The 19,883-nt window shown below is 48.2% G+C and overlaps 1 protein-coding gene across 4 annotated transcripts in view; it reads right to left on the bottom strand.

The window, feature by feature from the left end:
* USF2 (upstream transcription factor 2, c-fos interacting) overlaps positions 1-19,883 on the bottom strand; it is a 53,770-nt gene that overhangs the window by 10,156 nt on the left and 23,731 nt on the right. For all 4 annotated transcript variants that reach the window (XM_075606314.1, XM_075606312.1, XM_075606311.1 and 1 more), the window contains 7 exons: positions 15,287-15,330; positions 12,576-12,691; positions 10,657-10,776; positions 8,609-8,762; positions 8,250-8,337; positions 5,820-5,878; positions 5,354-5,448 (listed from right to left, as the gene is read on the bottom strand). In XM_075606314.1, coding sequence (XP_075462429.1) covers positions 5,354-5,448; positions 5,820-5,878; positions 8,250-8,337; positions 8,609-8,762; positions 10,657-10,776; positions 12,576-12,691; positions 15,287-15,330 — 676 coding nt within the window. The remainder of the gene's footprint in view (positions 1-5,353; positions 5,449-5,819; positions 5,879-8,249; positions 8,338-8,608; positions 8,763-10,656; positions 10,777-12,575; positions 12,692-15,286; positions 15,331-19,883) is intronic.

Genomic DNA, 19,883 nt, shown 5'->3' with positions numbered 1-19,883 from the left:
TACAGTGTGAGACTGCCCTCTAGCAGTGCCTAATCTTCATACTGTGCGAGACTGCCCTCTAGCTGTGCTAATCTTTACAGTGTGAGACTGCCCTCTAGCAGTGCCTAATCTTTACAGTGTGAGACTGCCCTCTAGCAGTGCCTAATCTTTATACTGTGAGACTGCCCTCTAGCAGTGCCTAATCTTTACAGTGTGAGACTGCCCCCTAGCAGTGCCTAATCTTTACAGTGTGAGACTGCCCCCTAGCAGTGCCTGATATCTTTACAGTGTGAGACTGCCCTCTAGCAGTGCCTAATCTTCATACTGTGAGACTGCCCTCTAGCAGTGCCTAATCTTTACAGTGTTAGACTGCCCTCTAGCAGTGCCTAATCTTCATACTGTGAGACTGCCCTCTAGCAGTGCCTAATCTTTACAGTGTGAGACTGCCCTCTAGCAGTGCCTAATCTTCATACTGTGAGACTGCCCTCTAGCAGTGCCTAATCTTTACAGTGTGAGACTGCCCTCTAGCAGTGCCTAATCTTTACAGTGTGAGACTGCCCCCTAGCAGTGCCTAATCTTTACAGTGTGAGACTGCCCTCTAGCAGTGCCTAATCTTTACAGTGTGAGACTGCCCCCTAGCAGTGCCTAATCTTTACAGTGTGAGACTGCCCTCTAGCAGTGCCTAATCTTCATACTGTGAGACTGCCCTCTAGCAGTGCCTAATCTTTACAGTGTGAGACTGCCCTCTAGCTGTGCCTAATCTTTACAGTGTGAGACTGCCCTCTAGCAGTGCCTAATCTTTACAGTGTGAGACTGCCCTCTAGCAGTGCCTAATCTTCATACTGTGCGAGACTGCCCTCTAGCTGTGCTAATCTTTACAGTGTGAGAGACTGCCCTCTAGCTGTGCTAATCTTTACAGTGTGAGACTGCCCTCTAGCTGTGTCTAATCTTTACAGTTTGAGACTGCCCTCTAGCAGTGCCTAATCTTTACAGTGTGAGACTGCCCTCTAGCTGTGCCTAATCTTTACAGTGTGAGAGACTGCCCTCTAGCTGTGCTAATCTTCATACTGTGCGAGACTGCCCTCTAGCTGTGCTAATCTTTACAGTGTGAGACTGCCCTCTAGCTGTGCCTAATCTTTATAATGTGAGACTGCCCTCTAGCAGTGCCTAATCTTTACAGTGTGAGACTGCCCTCTAGCAGTGCCTAATCTTCATACTGTGCGAGACTGCCCTCTAGCAGTGCCTAATCTTTACAGTGTGAGACTGCCCTCTAGCAGTGCCTAATCTTTATAATATGAGACTGCCCTCTAGCAGTGCCTAATCTTTACAGTGTGAGACTGCCCTCTAGCTGTGCCTAATCTTTACAGTGTGAGACTGCCCTCTAGCTGTGCCTAATCTTTACAGTGTGAGACTGCCCTCTAGCAGTGCCTAATCTTTACAGTGTGAGACTGCCCTCTAGCAGTGCCTAATCTTTATAATATGAGACTGCCCTCTAGCAGTGCCTAATCTTTACAGTGTGAGACTGCCCTCTAGCAGTGCCTAATCTTTACAGTGTGAGACTGCCCTCTAGCTGTGCTAATCTTTATAATGTGAGACTGCCCTCTAGCAGTGCCTAATATTTACAGTGTGAGACTGCCCTCTAGCAGTGCCTAATCTGTACAGTGTGAGAGACTGCCCTCTAGCTGTGTCTAATCTTTATAATGTGTGAGAGACTGCCCTCTAGCAGTGCCTAATCTTTACAGTGTGAGAGACTGCCCTCTAGCAGTGCCTAATCTTTACAGTGTGAGACTGCCCTCTAGCTGTGCCTAATCTTTACAGTGTGAGACTGCCCTCTAGCTGTGCCTAATCTTTACAGTGTGAGACTACCCTCTAGCTGTGCCTAATCTTTACAGTGTGAGACTGCCCTCTAGCAGTGCCTAATCTATACAGTGTGAGACTGCCCCCTAGCAGTGCCTAATCTTTACAGTGTGAGACTGCCCCCTAGAAGTGCCTAATCTTTACAGTGTGAGACTGCCCTCTAGCAGTGCCTAATCTTTACAGTGTGAGAGACTGCCCTCTAGCAGTGCCTAATCTATACAGTGTGAGACTGCCCCCTAGCAGTGCCTAATCTTTACAGCGTGAGACTGCCCTCTAGCAGTGCCTAATCTTTACAGTGTGCGAGACTGCCCTCTAGCAGTGCCTAATCTTTACAGTGTGAGAGACTGTCCTCTAGCAGTGCCTAATCTTTATAATGTGAGACTGCCCTCTAGCAGTGCCTAATCTTTACAGTGTGAGACTGCCCTCTAGCTGTGCCTAATCTTTACAGTGTGAGAGACTGCCCTCTAGCAGTGCCTAATCTTTATAATGTGAGACTGCCCTCTAGCAGTGCCTAATCTTTACAGTGTGAGAGACTGCCCTCTAGCAGTGCCTAATCTTTATAATATGAGACTGCCCTCTAGCAGTGCCTAATCTTTACAGTGTGAGACTGCCCTCTAGCTGTGCCTAATCTTTATAATGTGAGACTGCCCTCTAGCTGTGCCTAATCTTTACAGTGTGAGACTGCCCTCTAGCTGTGCCTAATCTTTACAGTGTGCGAGACTGCCCTCTAGCAGTGCCTAATCTTTACAGTGTGAGAGACTGCCCTCTAGCAGTGCCTAATCTTTATAATGTGAGACTGCCCTCTAGCAGTGCTTATCTTTACAGTGTGAGACTGCCCTCTAGCAGTGCCTAATCTTTACAGTGTGAGAGACTGCCCTCTAGCAGTGCCTAATCTTTATAATACGAGACTGCCCTCTAGCAGTGCCTAATCTTTACAGTGTGAGACTGCCCTCTAGCTGTGCCTAATCTTTATAATGTGAGACTGCCCTCTAGCAGTGCCTAATCTTCATACTGTGCGAGACTGCCCTCTAGCTGTGCCTAATCTTTATAATGTGTGAGAGACTGCCCTCTAGCTGTGTCTAATCTTTACAGTGTGAGACCGCCCTCTAGCAGTGCCTAATCTTTACAGTGTGAGACTGCCCTCTAGCAGTGCCTAATCTTTACAGCGTGAGACTGCCCTCTAGCAGTGCCTAATCTTTACAGTGTGAGACTGCCCTCTAGCAGTGCCTAGAGATGAATGAAAGGCGGTCACTGCAATCGGACGCCACGAGGTTCACTCCTCAAAACCATACATATGCCCTCTAGCAGTGCCTAATCTTTATAATATGAGACTGCCCTCTAGCAGTGCCTAATCTTTATAATATGAGACTGCCCTCTAGCAGTGCCTAATCTTTACAGTGTGAGACTGCCCTCTAGCAGTGCCTAATCTTTACAGTGTGAGACTGCCCTCTAGCAGTGCCTAATCTTTATAATATGAGACTGCCCTCTAGCAGTGCCTAATCTTTACAGTGTGAGACTGCCCTCTAGCAGTGCCTAATCTTTATAATGCGAGACTGCCCTCTAGCTGTGCTAATCTTTATAATGTGAGAGACTGCCCTCTAGCAGTGCCTAATCTTTACAGTGTGACTGCCCTCTAGCAGTGCCTAATCTTTACAGTGTGAGAGACTGCCCTCTAGCAGTGCCTAATCTTTACAGTGTGAGACTGCCCTCTAGCTGTGCCTAATCTTTACAGTGTGAGACTGCCCTCTAGCAGTGCCTAATCGTTACAGTGTGAGACTCCCCTCTAGCAGTGCCTAATCTTTACAGTGTGAGACTGCCCTCTAGCAGTGCCTAATCTTTACAGTGTGAGACTGCCCTCTAGCTGTGTCTAATCTTTATAATGTGAGACTGCCCTCTAGCTGTGCTTAATCTTTATAATGTGAGACTGCCCTCTAGCAGTGCCTAATCTTTATAATATGAGACTGCCCTCTAGCAGTGCCTAATCTTTACAGTGTGAGAGACTGCCCTCTAGCAGTGCCTAATCTTTATAATATGAGACTGCCCTCTAGCAGTGCTTAATCTTTACAGTGTGAGACTGCCCTCTAGCAGTGCCTAATCTTTATAATATGAGACTGCCCTCTAGCAGTGCCTAATCTTTACAGTGTGAGAGACTGCCCTCTAGCAGTGCCTAATCTTTATAATATGAGACTGCCCTCTAGCAGTGCTTAATCTTTATAATGTGAGACTGCCCTCTAGCAGTGCCTAATCTTTATAATATGAGACTGCCCTCTAGCAGTGCTTAATCTTTACAGTGTGAGACTGCCCTCTAGCAGTGCCTAATCTTTACAGTGTGAGACTGTCCTCTAGCAGTGCCTAATCTTTATAATATGAGACTGCCCTCTAGCAGTGCTTAATCTTTATAATGTGAGACTGCCCTCTAGCAGTGCCTAATCTTTATAATGTGAGACTGCCCTCTAGCAGTGCCTAATCTTTATAATGTGAGACTGCCCTCTAGCAGTGCTTAATCTTTACAGTGTGAGACTGCCCTCTAGCAGTGCTTAATCTTTACAGTGTGAGACTGCCCTCTAGCAGTGCTTAATCTTTACAGTGTGAGACTGCCCTCTAGCAGTGCTTAATCTTTACAGTGTGAGACTGCCCTCTAGCAGTGCTTAATCTTTACAGTGTGAGACTGCCCTCTAGCAGTGCTTAATCTTTATAATGTGAGACTGCCCTCTAGCAGTGCCTAATCTTTACAGTGTGAGACTGCCCTCTAGCAGTGCCTAATCTTTACAGTGTGAGACTGCCCTCTAGCAGTGCCTAATCTTTATAATATGAGACTGCCCTCTAGCTGTGCCTAATCTTTATAATATGAGACTGCCCTCTAGCAGTGCCTAATCTTTACAGTGTGAGAGACTGCCCTCTAGCAGTGCCTATTCTTTACAGTGTGAGACTGCCCTCTAGCTGTGCTAATCTTTACAGTGTGAGACTGCCCTCTAGTAGTGCCTAATCTTTACAGTGTGAGACTGCCCTCTAGCAGTGCCTAATCTTTACAGTGTGAGACTGCCCTCTAGCTGTGCCTAATCTTTACAGTGTGACTGCCCTCTAGCAGTGCCTAATCTTTACAGTGTGAGACTGCCCTCTAGCTGTGCCTAATCTTCACGGTCACAAAACGCCAAAGACTTTAGGAGAAATTGGACAGATCCATTGGGAAAGGCTGACGTAGTAACAGAAATGTGGGCATAATCCAAGAAAAGTCCAACTCTTTTGTGGAGAAAAATAACTATTGGAAATAGCCTAGTTTTGACCCAAGATCAAATGAATTGCCCACGTTCCAGTATATTTACCTCTCTGAAAACAACATAATGGGGATGGTGTCTGATATGATTGTTCTTTAAGTCACAGGGTTTGGGGCTCTAACACTATTTCAGTTGCGATCTTTGTACTTTGTGTCACACAAGAACACAATAATGCTAATGGAAGGAAGACCGGGACAAACGGAAGTTGGACAAAACACAAAAGAAACAGAGATTCCTCTTACTGCTCCGGTTTTGCTGCTCTCCATGTTGCAGTCTGGAATGATTTTGGACAGCTGGACAATCCAGTTGTTGATCTTGTCTCTCCGTCTCCTCTCCACTAAGAGAAAGGAGCAGTACGTCAGAATGGATATTACACCATAAGTGCTATTGAACTGGGCAGTGTATGCATAGAACTAAACCATCTTTGAAACATGAATGGTTAATTACCAACCAACATGTTGCTCGGTTTCACACACGCCCGGTCACTTGGTTGCTGGTATGTAGGGGAGTGGGTAACGCAGATACTGACGGGGGGCCTGTGTTTTAGTGGTTCTGCTGCACTTTAAGCGTTTGCTGCAGTGAAGGGACGTGAATGCTTTAGTTTTAGTGGCATGTCTGTGTGTTGCTACTGACAGGGAGCAGGCTGTTCGCAGTATTATGCAAAGCACAAACTCTAGCCATGTAATGTGCAGCTGGACACCCAGTTACCTTCATTGTGCTGAGCTCTGCGCCTCTCGTCCCGAGGGGCTTTGTTGCCGTCCATTTTACTAATACCAGGAGGAGAAAGAAAGCACAATACTGAATAAACGTAGCTACATATACATCATCCCTGATGACTATTCTATATCACAATTTAACCCAAGACAGAAAGCTTGGTTTCTTAAATCTTCCTCTATTTTCCTGCAACTAAAAGAGACAACACCCAGCCTGCTAGTGACGTTTTACTCCGTGAATGTGCCCCCCTGAAGCTACCAGTGATTTAGGGCTAAATTCACTAAGTTCTGCAAATAATGTGACTCCTGTAAAAAGCAGGGCATTCTTTGTAATGGCCATTATTCTAAATGATGTGAAAATTACCTCATTATAGTCTAAATCAGGGGTGGCCAACTCCACCAACCAGTTAGGTTTTCAGCATATCTCTGCTTCAGCACAGGAGGTGCAGTCTAAGACTGAGTCATCTGTGCTGAAGCAGGGATATCCTGAAAACCTGACCTGTTTGGTAGCCCTTGAGAACCGGAGTTGGTCACACCTGATCTAAATGATATTCTCCCATATCGTCTAAGCTCTGTTAAGGTTAACGCCAGGAACTAACAGTCATACCTAACTCTGGTGTTACACCCATCCAGACCCTGGAATAAGTTTTTTGCTGAAGAGAGAGAGAGGCAGAGAGAGAAAGAGCATCAATTTATATACCTTCAAATACATTAACCTATACGCCATATGGGGAGATACCTGTGAACACAACGGGCTAATATGGCAATTGAAATCTTTGGCCTATATATTTTACATCATGAAAATGTACATATTTGGCCGGTATCTCAGGTGTCCTCACAGGTATCTTTTCACAACTGGAGTATAGGTGAATCTATTTGGAGATAAATAAATCAACGGGCCCGGTCTTAAATGGGTGTGGGTCTGTCTTGCGAAGACATAACCAATGTCTCGGTATGTGATAATGCAGCGTTAGCCCGAAATAAGGCAACGCTAATCCTGTGCCAATGAGATGCATTCTGGCTGCAATTGTTGCAAGTGAACGCCTTCGTGCAGGGGGGGCTCAACTCCAGCCCCCTCCCGAGTCAGGTTTTAAGGATATCCCAGCGTCAGCACAGGTGGATCAATCAGTCCCTGCTTCAGCACAGTTGGCTCAGTCTGACTGAGCCCCTGATTGAGCTACCCGTGCTGAAGCTGGGATATCCTTAAAACGTGGCCCGTTAGGGGGGAGGGATTCCTGACTGGAGTTTATCACCCCAGGCTTCGTGAATAAGACATTTAGGTAGGGGGGAAAAACGTCCGTTCCTGTTTTAGGCAACATCATGTCCTGAATTAACAGAGCTTAATGAATCTAGCCCATAGAAGGTAACACACAGCCGGCAGCACGTCTAGGTACTCGTCATTAAATACACTGCCTTCTGCATTCCCCTATAGAGCCGGAGATAGAATGGAGCCATATGGCCAGCACACTGAAACCGATGTCACTTTCCCGTTAAGACTCAGCACAGGCTATTTTTAAAAAGAAGTACAACTCGGGGACTGCCAGTCATTTCCAAGTGAAAGTAACTACTTGGCTGAAGAACCAGCAGGGGGCGCACAGCTAAACCAACCCAGATCATATGAACAAATATTTCCGAAGTGTTGTATTATGGTTTAGGACGCAGAGGTGCCTAGAAACAATCCGACAGCGTCACAAGGAGATTTTTGCAAACAAAGGGTTGCTTTGCAGATACTGCAGGGGCGTTCAACTCCAGTCCTCAACAGGTCAGGCTTTCAGGATATCCCAGCTTCAGCACAGGTGGCTCAGTCAAAGACTGAGCCTCTGATTAAGCCACCTGTGCTGAAACAAGGATATCCTGAAAACCGGACCAGTTGGGGAGGGGGGCTTGAGCGCCCCTGAGATAGAAGACTGCATAGTGTTATAAACCACTCCAGCAATAAAAGCTTTCGCTTGTCTAACCAATGTTACCCATTCAGTACATTGTGTTCTAAACACAACACACTGGAACCTGCATATAGATCAACAAAAACTACCATAATTACATATTAATCTTGATAAATGATATCAGTGCAGACTACAAAATAAAGGCATTGGCACATTTTAGACCCCTTGTGGGCAGAAGAGAAGCAGCACGTTTGCCAGGAGGCAGCACACTTAGCTGCGCTTATAGTAGCGGCGACAGCGACGTCGCGGCAAAACAAATGCATTGCCGCCGTCGCGTGCATTTATAGTAAGCGCGACGCGACGGATCGATCGCGATCGCTGGAAGTCATCTCTATTTGATTTTCCAACGACTGTCACGTCGCCGGCACTATAAGCGTTGCATTAAGCCGGAGATATTTGTGCTCTGAGTAGCAGTTAACGCCAGATCAGGGTGAGACACAATATGGGCGCATAGCGGATCTCCCCCTAAGAGGGGCACTTACGGAGAGTAGGGATGCGTCCGCGGAGCAATATTCCTCTGTGACCCAGCAGGAAGCACATCTTGAGGGGTCATCATGACATAGAATTGTCCTAGTGAAGGAAGGAATAGCTGAAGCATACAGCGTGCAAATATTCAGATACACACAAGGCTAATAATACAAACCCAAACTACATGAGGTGACAAAGTGGGATATTCCCGGCTGAAGACAAAAAGAACTGTTAGTTGCCTATGTGTATTTGACCTGAGAATCCTTTACATTGTTTTCCAAATTAAACCAGGACTGTTATTGCAGAACAGAACAGAACATGCAGGATATGCGGTGAAGGATGTAGGAGGGTAAAGGAGTCGCTCGGGCCTCACCTCCTGCCTGTGCCAGCGACTGATCAGCTGTCTGAACAGACACCGCCGTTGTGTCGCCCACAGAGGATGCTGGGAAGTACGCAAACCTTGCCTCACCACTGCCCGCGTCCGTTGAAGGGCTTCCTCCATTACTGAAAGGGTTCTGGATGACGGCCTGGAACACAAACCAAGCAAAGGGAGCACACAGAACGGATCCTTACTTGGGACAAGAACAACCAACTTCGGCAGCATGAATCCCCACCAGAGGGGAAACTGATACCCAGCAATATGTGCTGAACCCAGGCCTCGACCATAACATTGTACAGCCCAAAGCGGCTCGAAGCGCCTTCTACAATAGGATCTTCTCAAGAGGGCTGAAAAGTTACACAATGTCGTCTTCGTGATCATACGATCTGGAACATCTTCAAATACTAACTACCTTTCTCCTCCACGTGACCTTGTGATAGCCATGCATGTGTTTGGGTGCTGGTGAAGAAGTCCAGTCATGGAGAAGTAGAAGCCACATCATTGGCCACAGTAGGAACTTGTGGCCTGGCTGGGATGTGCGGCTAATACATTGCACTGTTCATAGCAGCAGTGTGAAGTGTATAGGACTTGGCTGTACAAGTCGAGATTCAAATATGAACAGAAACTAGCACGATCGTTAATTTCAGTCAACTTGCAAGGCAATTTATTTTACATTGAGCCTAGTCTCATATCAAGTGTATTTATTAATAGAAAAATAATAATGCGAGGCTCAGACACTTTGGACTACACAGATCACGGAAAATACTGTTTGAAAGGGAAAGCATTGACCATGTGCATAGAATACATTACAGGAACACTGTGTTGGTCAAACATTTTATTACGCTTCCCTTAAAGTAGCAACACTACATTCCCCCCTCCCCCTATATGTAACGCGTGTGAATGTATCATTCTACATTCTTACCTAAGCTGGCAATCATGTGGTGCTCCTGTTCTAAATCTGTCAAAAGCCTGATTATGTGTCTAACAATGTCCGCCTCACTAACAATGTCCGCCTATCAGTTTCAATCAATCGGTCAGTGTAACTCAGCAGCTACAATGTAGCCTTATATTACTACAGTAACATTATCTAGTGTAACAGTTTGCAGCTCACTGCTGGGAATATTGGCAACAAATGATCACAATCAGGAAAGTGTGACAAAGATCTTGCACTGCCGAGAAGGTGGGATAAAACCTCCAGTAGAAACCAATGGATGTGCAGTATATTCAAACATTAAAAATGGCATTAAACATTTTTTTTAAAAAGTCACTATTATAATTTTTTTAATACTACAGAACTGATTTATCTAAAAAAAAAAAGCCATATAAGATTTCACGTTTGGCTGCTTTAAACATTAGCACTAAATAGGCAACTACATCAGTTTAAAAGCGATTTGTAACAGAAATAAACGGCTGTATTATCCCTCGTGTGTGGATGGCGCCATAACCTTTACCCACTGGAGATATTAAAGATGCATAGGCCACAAAACTTGTTGTAAAGAATGTAACAATTTGATTGGCTTCCTTAAACAATTCTAATCGAGCTAAAAGCAACAATTGGGCTGCTTTTGGTTCTTTGAAAATTATTTACAAATGTTATTTCTCACAGTCCTCTGAATAGGAGTGTTCGGCAATTTGGCGTTTTCATTACGCTTAGCCCGTCCTTATCAAAAGCCATGTTTGTCTCCACATATGTAACAATATTTCCAGATGTGCACTGACCCCCCCACGGATCTCTCTTTGTATATCCGCCGAAGCCGCAGATAGGGACGGTTTGGGCTGAAAATAAATGTAGTCTGAAAATGTCCAGAACGGCCGCTTCGGTGGATATAGGATAAAGTCCTCAGCCCCTAAACCAAGTAGTGTATTAGTGCGCATTACCGATTACGCGTGATAATCTCCTCCTTACTTGTCACACAGAGCCTTCTCTCTGGGATTTAAGATTACCCTCATGGTCATTAATTAAAACCAAATGCTCCCCACTGCACAGAAGTCCGCACAGCCCCTGTACATAACCCTGACACACAATGAGGAGGATGTCTTACCTGTGCCACAGCTTGCTGAGTGCCACTGAAGGCTGCTGTGGACACCACACTGACTGCTCCAGTTGTATCCCCCTGTCCGTCCAGCTGACTGTCTGTCACCTGGACAACTCTGTATGTCACCTAGAGGAAGAGGCAAGAGGTGCAGTCACAGATCTGCTTTCTGAACGGCAAATGATTCGGTTTTAGGACGGAGATGCGCCTCTGCTCAGTCGGACACGCTGCTCTGGCTCACACACGTATTGTTTCTGTCAGGTGTCGCAGGGGGTTACATTATATGCATGTTCCTTTGCAGGGACAGTGCATATGGCTGGCAGGCTCCCTCACTCGCAGAATCGCTGTATCAGTTTGCAGTGGCACAACCAATGAATCGGACGCTCTGTGATTTTTCTTTTTATTAAAATTAGATGTGATATTAACTGGATTGATTTTTATTTATTAAATAACTGGTTTGTGCTGTGGATTTTGCCAGGGCTAAAGTCACTGTGTAAAATCCTTAGCAGCACGCTCCTAGAGGGCAACACTACTATGGTGTAATTTAATATATTTAGCCAATCAAAATTGTAAGGGGTAAGTGGCCCCAATTAACCAGTGCTACAGAGCATATGTGACCCACAGTAATTGTAAAGTAAATGTTTTTAACTGCGTTTTAAACCGGATCACTTGGTGTGGTATTGCATGCTTGAGGCTATATGCATTAAACCCCTAGATGGCACAAGGTATAACAGAGGTATACAGAGTTGTAAGTAGGGAGTGTTTGGACCCCCCCTTGACCTCTGCAATTTCCCTGAATTGAATAATCTTGTATGCCTGGGGTGGCTCTCATTTAAGCAGCAGGTTTACTCACATGCGGTGTGAACACCGGTTCTGTGTGCTCCATAGCTGACAAGGGATGCAGAGAAGGTGTACCTGTTCCGGTTTGGAAGGGGTGTTTCAGCGGGCACCACGAGGCAGAAAAAACGTAGCAACTGCTGGACTGTGCTGTAAAGTGTCCTTTATTAAAGCATGGTTAAAAAGAGGGGGGAAAAAGGATGCCCCTGCACCTCTAACGCGTTTCACCCAAGCATGGGCTTTTTCAAAGAGTTTTTGCTTGGGTGAAACGCGTTAGAGGTGCAGGGGCATCCTTTTTCCCCCCCTCTTTTTAACCATGCTTTAATAAAGGACACTTTACAGCACAGTCCAGCAGTTGCTACGTTTTTTCTGCCTCGTGGTGCCCGCTGAAACACCCCTTATTTAGCCAATCACCTGCAACTGCTTATTGAGCAGTCTGTGGCAGGCCAGCCCCTCCTCTTCCAGGTATATAATCTCCCAGCAATGTCCCATTATTTCACTTCACTTGCATACATGCGAGTTTCTGTTCTGGTATATACCAGTTTTTAACTGCACTAGGTTATATAATAATAATCATAATAGCATGTTCTTGTATAGCGCTGCTAATTGTACGTAGCGCTTTACAGAGACATTTTGCAGACAGGTCCCTGCCCCGTAGAGCTTACAATCTATGTTTTTGGTGCCTCAGGCACAGGGAGATAAAGTGACTTGCCCAAGGTCACAAGGAGCCGACACTGGGAATTGAACCAGGCTCCCCTGCAGCAATCTCAGTGTCAGACAGTGTCTTTACTCACTGAGCCACTCCTTCTCTATATAAGCATATGCTTTGATATTTTAACCCCTTCTGGGCTTATTTCACAACACTAGTATGTATTTAGTGTAGGGACCTGCTATAATGAGACTTACCTTGACGTGGTTAGCAGGCTTGGCATTATTTGATCAAAGGATGTATACCAAATGTCTCATTTTTTTCTTATAGGTATACACACACACACACACACACACACACACACACACACACACCAATGACTGCTATCCCAAAGGGAGAAGCGCAGGGATTCACTTTTTGTTTTGCTAAAGTCACTTTGTACCTGTCCACCATTGTTCTCTGTGCGGAACTGATACTGGATATTGTGGTCGGAGAAGGCTGCTTGCTGGACAGTGGCGATGGCCACCGCAGTCTGCTCGTCCGCACTCGTCACGTCTCCTGCAGAGCAACAAGTCAAATCAGCACCAAAGAAGGAAAAGAGGCAGGTCTAGTCTGAATCCATAGCCTAACATGATTTGACACACACACACACACACACACACACACACACACACACACACAATCGCAACGGTCAAGCATGGTGGTGGAAACATGATGTTATGGGGGCGCTTCTCTTTAGCAGCGGCTAGGAAGCTCGTCAGGACAGAGGGGAGAATGGATGGTGCAAAGTACCAGCGAATCCTTGAGCAAAACCTGAGTCAGCAGAGACTGACACTGGGGAGAAATTCACATTTCAGCAGGACAATGACCCGAAGCACGAAGCCAAAACCAAAAGCCACACTGGAGTGGTTGAACAAGAAGAAAATTAATGTTCATGAGTGGGCCAGACAAAGTCCTGACTTGAATCCAACGGAACATTTATGGCGAGACTTGAAGATTGCAGTTCATTGACAATTCCCAACAAACTTATCAGGACTGGATCAATTGTCCCGTGAAGTGTGTGTACACACACACACACACACACACACGCTATAGAATGTCCTGCACTTGGATACTGTTAAATCAAATGAGTCTTTTGTGCTGATCATATCCGTCCCCATTGGGACCTTTTATCAAGCAATATATGCATAAAAATGAACATGGGCTACAGTAGTCCAAGCTTAGTGTTATATACACACAATCATTACTATGATTATTTACACATCAGTGGTGGGATGAACAGCCAGAATAAAGAAGAAATCCAGCTGCTGCATACAACTGGAGATCTCTTACAATCAGCATTACCCATTTGTTTTTGTCTGGGAGGAGCATGCTACAAGATGTATGTATATAGCGCCATCCATGTATATAGCGCTTCACAGCAGTAATACAGACGACATAGTTTAATGGGAATAAGCGCTTTAAGACATAAAAGTAACAATAGGAAAAAGAGCCCCTGCCCTGAAGAGCTTACAATCCAAGGGGTAAGTAGGGAGAACGAACACGACAGCCGGAGGGTGTGCTGGTGTCTGCAAGGGGTCAGTGCTTATGCGATGTATAGTATCAGTCAACGGAACTCCCCATATGCTGCGTTAAAGAGCCGTGTTTTACGGAGGGTCTTCAAAGTGGAGTGAGAGGGAGCTAGTCGGATATTGAGGGGAAGGCTATTCCAGAGGTGTGGGGCAGTCAGTGAGAAAGGTTTTAGATACAAAAGGGGTAGAGAAGACATCCTTGAGCAGAGCGCAAGAGTTGGGATGGTATATAGTGAGAAACTAGGTCTGAGATATAAGGAGGGGCAGGAGGGGCAGAAGAGTGTAAAGCTTTAAAAGAGAGACAGAGAAATGTATAAGTAATACAATAGGAAGCCAGGAGAGGGATTTCAGCAGGAGAGACACAGAACCTTAGGCTGAGGCCACGCTGTGGCCGCGGGCCACCAGCTTCTTTCCTCCAGTCTGGAGGTCCCTGTTGGCTCCTTCAGACGTGGCTGACTGCGTGCTGTGACGCGTCAGCCGGCCGATGCTGCAAGCTTCTGGTGATCAGAAGCGCTGACGCGTCACGTGGTGCAGCAGTCAGCCAATGAGGAAGGAAGGGAGGCGGCAACGGGGAGGAAGGCAGCTAAGGGAGGGAGGCGGCTACGGGGAGGGAAGGGAGGCAGCTAAGGGAGGGAGGCGGCTACGGGGAGGGAGGCAGCTAAGGGAGGGAGGCGGCAACGGGGAGGGAGGCGGCTACCCTCTCCCAGTGTTTGCTGAGGGGGTGACGGGGCACAGATCCGCTCACTGTCTCTCCCCGAGACGGAGGGTGGGCGGGAGGGGGGGGGGGCTGTGACATCCGCAGCGAACACACAGCCTGGAGAGTGACATTAGCCCGTCTTGGCCACACCCCCCGCTCCAACTCCCACTCCCTACAAACCGCAGATAGCGGACAAGTGCCTCTCCAAGCGCCGCCTGTCTGCAGTGCGGGCGCGTGGTCTGAGGCAGCGGGGCCTTAGATTTAGGAAAGAGTTGAGTGATTGTAGGGGACAACGCTGAGAGGCAGGAAGGCCGGACAGCAGAAGGTGCAATAGTTGAGAGAATGAGGGCCTGCGCTAGAGTTACAGAGGAAAGGGCGTATCTTTGCAAGGTTACAGAGAAAAAATGTACAGGTTTCAGCTACATTGTGAATGAAAGGAGAATGTGAGGAAGGAGTCAAACGTGACACCGGGGCAGCGTGCTCACGATACTGGAAGTACGATAGTGCTGCCACCAGTAATGTAAAATGGGGCAACGAGACACAAAGTACGATGGGAGAGGGCAGAGTAAATCCAGGTTAGAGCTCTGTTACGGATTCCAGGAGCATGGAGAATGTGAAGGAGAAGTGGGCGCTCCACAGAATCAAAGGGTGCAGAGAGGTCAAGCAATATGAGCCGAGGGTCATGACCTTTGTCTTTGGCAGTATGAAAGTCATTAGGAGAATTTTCTGTAGAAGTAGTTTTGCATTGTAATTCGCCTACATGGTAATCTGAGACGTGGGATGGCTTCAAGTTCCTCTGTACCCTCCTTTTTGTGCGATATCACCATGTGCTGAACAGGGATGTGCACACGTGTGTGTGTGTCAATAGAATACGCATGTGCTTACCTTCGAGTAACTCTACGTCGTCTGTGTCCTGTCCTTTGTCGTGGCTAGAGAAAACACAAGCAACATCTTTAAACTCCAGAACAAACTACAATACCCACAGAAATCATCCCCACGGAAACGCAGGACCCACAGAAATCATCCCCACAGAAACGCAGGACCCACAGAAATCATCCAAACAGAAACGCAGGAGCCACAGAAATCATCCCCACAGAAACGCCGGAGCCACAGAAATCATCCCCACAGAAACGCAGGACCCACAGAAATCATCCCCACAGAAACGCAGGAGCCACAGAAATCATCCCCACAGAAATCATCACCACAGAAACGCAGGACCCACAGAAATCATCCCCACAGAAATCATCCCCACAGAAACGCCGGAGCCACAGAAATCATCCCCACAGAAACGCAGGAGCCACAGAAATCATCCCCACAGAAACGCAGGACCCACAGAAATCATCCACACAGAAACGCAGGAGCCACAGAAACGCAGGACCCACAGAAATCCTCCCCACAGAAACGTAGGAGCCACAGAAATCATCCCCACAGAAACGCAGGAGCCACAGAAATCATCCCCACAGAAACTCAGGAGCCACAGAAACGCAGGAGCCACAGAAATCATCCCCACAGAAACGCAGGAGCCACAGAAACGCAGGAGCCACAGAAATCATCCCCACAGAAACACAGGAGCCACAGAAACGCAGGAGCCACAGAAATCATCCTCACAGAAACGCAGGAGCCACAGAAATCATCCCCACAGAAACGCAGGACCCACCCACAGAAACGCAGGACTATTTATGTTAAAATTCTGTTTTCATTCTCACACAGTTGCTTTGGGGGATATTAAACTGCAAGATTGCACTGGATTGAAATTCAGCACATACCACAACATCATCCCAGGTAACATCATTTATATAGCGTACCAACATATCCCACAGGGCAATAAGAGGGGATCACATCCATACAATACATCAGAATAAAGTACAGGAACAAACGAATGCACACTGATACAATAGGTACTGAGGCCCTGCTCGTGAAAATGTATAATCTAGAGGAATTAACATGTATTTATATCAATTTCAATTTAAAATGCGTTACATTTAAGCATTAGAGACTTTCAAGCAGTCACCTGTGTGCCTGGACACAAGCATGTGTTGATTCTCACCGCAGTGAATGTGGAATCAGTACCAGCTAGTCGATATACAGGCAAACCCCGTATTAACGTACGCAATGGGCCCAGAGCATGTATGTAAAGCGAAAATGTACTTAAAGTGAAGCACTACCTTTTCCCCACTTATCGATGCATGTACTGTACTGCAAGCCTCATATACAGGCATAACTGATGTAAATAACACATTTGTAACAGGCTCTATAGGCTCCCCGCTTGCGCACAGCTTTGGTACAGGTAGGGAGCCGGTATTGCTGTTCAGGACGTGCTGACAGGCGCATGCGTGAGCTCCCGTTTGCCCATTGGGCAATTACTCGCGAGTGTACTTAAAGTGCGTGTCCTTAAACTGCGGTATGCCTGTACTGTGGAAATCTGTTTATTGTAACAGTGAAAGGTGTTGGTATCTCTTTTTAAAAGGGTATTTCACCATTGACTTTATCAAATCAAATTAAGCTTATGCAAGCACTGGGTCTGGGGTTTTGGAGCAGCACAGTCTTTTTCTGTTACTCAAAACAGTGAAAGGCTACTTACTGGTTGCTAGTACAGTGAAAGACTCAATATGAAATCCTGTCTGAACCACGTCAGAGATCTGACCCTGCTGGAGGCCCAGAAGCCGCCTGCTGGAGGCCCAGAAGCCGCCTGCTGGAGGCCCAGAAGCCGCCTGCTGGAGGCCCAGAACCCGCCTGCTGGAGGCCCAGAACCCGCCTGCGGGAGGCCCAGAACCCGCCTGCTGGAGGCCCAGAACCCGCCTGCTGGAGGCCCAGAACCCGCCTGCTGGAGGCCCAGAACCCACCTGCTGGAGGCCCAGAACCCGCCTGCTGGAGGCCCAGAGCAATAGTTCAAAGTTCTAGTCTCTGTATTTGCGGTCAAGGACATCTAGCCACTGCTCACCTCGCCGCTACTAACCTAAGCACTTGCCCTAATACCCTCTAATATTAACACTACCCCCTACACTAAAAACCTTAACGCCTTATCCTAAGAGATTACCCTAACCACTAAACCCTAAAGCAGGGCTGCACAACACGCGGCCCGCGGGCCGCATGCGGCCCGCCTGGCCTCTCTGTGCGGCCCTCCATGAGATTTATAAAAAAAAAAAAAAAAACTTTGAAAAAAAAAAACTTTCAAAAATTTTTTTTTTTGAAAAAAAAAAAATCTTTGAAAAAAAAAATGGCGGCGATTCCCGCGCAGGGCCCGCTCCCTGCTACCTCCCCCCCCCCCCCCCCTCGCAACGTGGGACGGAGGGGGAAGTCACAGCCAGCTGAGCTCTTCTGCGGCCGCTCCCCCCCTGATCCAAACGTGGATATGTGCAGGGGGGTGATTGGAGGTGCAGGGGGTGATTGGAGGTGCAGGGGGTGATTGGAGGTGCAGGGGGTGATTGGAGGTGCAGGGGGTGATTGGAGGTGCAGGGGGTGATTGGAGGTGCAGGGGGTGATTGGAGGTGCAGGGGGTGATTGGAGGTGCAGGGGGTGATTGGAGGTGCAGGGGGTGATTGGAGGTGCAGGGGATGTGATGTGCAGGGGATGTGATGTGCAGGAGGGGGGTGGGTGATGTGCAGGAGGGGTGATGTGAGGTGCAGGGGTGATGTGAGGTGCAGGGGTGATTGGAGGTGCAGGGGTGATTGGAGGTGCAGGGGGGTGATTGGAGGTGCAGGGGATGTGATGTACAGGGGATGTGATGTGCAGGAGGGGGGTGGGTGATGTGCAGGAGGGGGGTGGGTGATGTGCAGGAGGGGGGTGGGTGATGTGCAGGAGGGGTGATGTGAGGTGCAGGGGTGATTGGAGGTGAAGGGGTGATTGGAGGTGCAGAGGGGGGGTGATTGGAGGTGCAGGGGATGTGATGTGCAGGGGATGTGATGTGCAGGAGGGGGGTGGGTGATGTGCAGGAGGGGGGTGGGTGATGTGCAGGAGGAGTGATGTGAGGTGCAGGGGTGATTGGAGGTGCAGGGGGGTGATTGGAGGTGCAGGGGATGTGATGTGCAGGGGATGTGGTGTGCAGGAGGGGGGTGGGTGATGTGCAGGAGGGGGGTGGGTGATGTGCAGGAGGGGTGATGTGAGGTGCAGGGGTGATTGGAGGTGCAGGGGTGATTGGAGGTGCAGGGGGGTGATTGGAGGTGCAGGGGGGTGAGGTGCAGGGGATGTGATGTGCAGGACGGGGGAGGTGATGTGCAGGAGGGGTGATGTGAGGTGCAGGGGGTGAGGTGCAGGGGTGATTGGAGGTGCAGGGGTGATTGGAGGTTCAGGAGAGAGTGATGTGAGGTGCAAGGGGAGAGAGTGATGTGAGGTGCAATTGGAGAGAGTGATGTGAGATGCAGAGGGAGAGAGTGGTGTGAGGTGCAGGGGGAGAGAGTGGTGTGAGGTGCAGGGGGGGGGAGTGGTGTGAGGTGCAAGGGGGGGGGGAGTGGTGTGAGGTGCAAGGGGGGGGAGAGTGGTGTGAGGTGCAAGGGGGAGAGAGTGGTGTGAGGTGCAGGGGGGAGAGAGTGGTGTGAGGTGCAGGGGGGGAGAGTGGTGTGAGGTGCAGGGGGGGAGAGTGGTGTGAGGTGCAGGGGGGGAGAGTGGTGTGAGGTGCAGGGGGGGAGAGTGGTGTGAGGTGCAGGGGGGGAGAGTGGTGTGAGGTGCAGGGGGGGAGAGTGGTGTGAGGTGCAGGGGGGGAGAAGGATGTGAGGTGCAGGGGGGTGGGATGTGTGTGGTGTGCAGGGGGGTATTGTGTGTTTGATGTGGAGAGGGAGTATTATGTGAGTGGGTGAGGGGGAGATGGAGGTATGAGAGATAGATGGGGAGTATCGCAAAGGTTGATAGTGAGGGGTTCTGGGGGAGATATGAGGATGATGATGAGGGGTGCTGAAGGAGAGATGATGATGATGATGATGATGATGATGATGATGATGATGATGATGATGATGATTTTACCCGTGCGGCCCAAATTTTTTTTCCTTGGAGCAGTTCGGCCCTTCTCGCTTTACGAGTTGTGCAGGCCTGCCCTAAAGTAACCCCGCTAAACTTAGCAAAGCGCTAACAAGGCACTTTGGGATGCAACTTAGGGAAGCAGAGGGGTGAGAGAGCTCCGGCACCAACGAGATTCTTCTGCGCACGTGATCCCTAAAAGCACGGGCCCACATATAGTGGACCAATGACTTCTCTTTGATGGCTGGCCCTCAATAGCATTTTTTGAGCCCCACACATCTGCGACTAGAGGGGCCTGCAAAACTGTTCCAGTGAGCCCCCTACCACAGACAATAAGGTAAGGCCTCAGACATGGTCAAAAAAACCGTGCTGAGGCGCGCTGAGGGGAAACATTATCCCTATCAGCGCGGCTTTAGACGGCGCTTCCGCACGCTTCCGCAGGCGTGCGGAATTTCAGCCGACAGACCAATTTTAGTTTTCCCGCTGAGGGAAGCGCAGGGCCGGTCACGTGACTGCCAGAAGCCAATGAGAG

The sequence above is a fragment of the Ascaphus truei genome, chromosome 6 (genome assembly GCF_040206685.1).
Source record: "Ascaphus truei isolate aAscTru1 chromosome 6, aAscTru1.hap1, whole genome shotgun sequence".
Lineage (NCBI taxonomy): Eukaryota > Metazoa > Chordata > Amphibia > Anura > Ascaphidae > Ascaphus > Ascaphus truei.
This window is presented reverse-complemented; position numbering and strand designations above follow the sequence as displayed.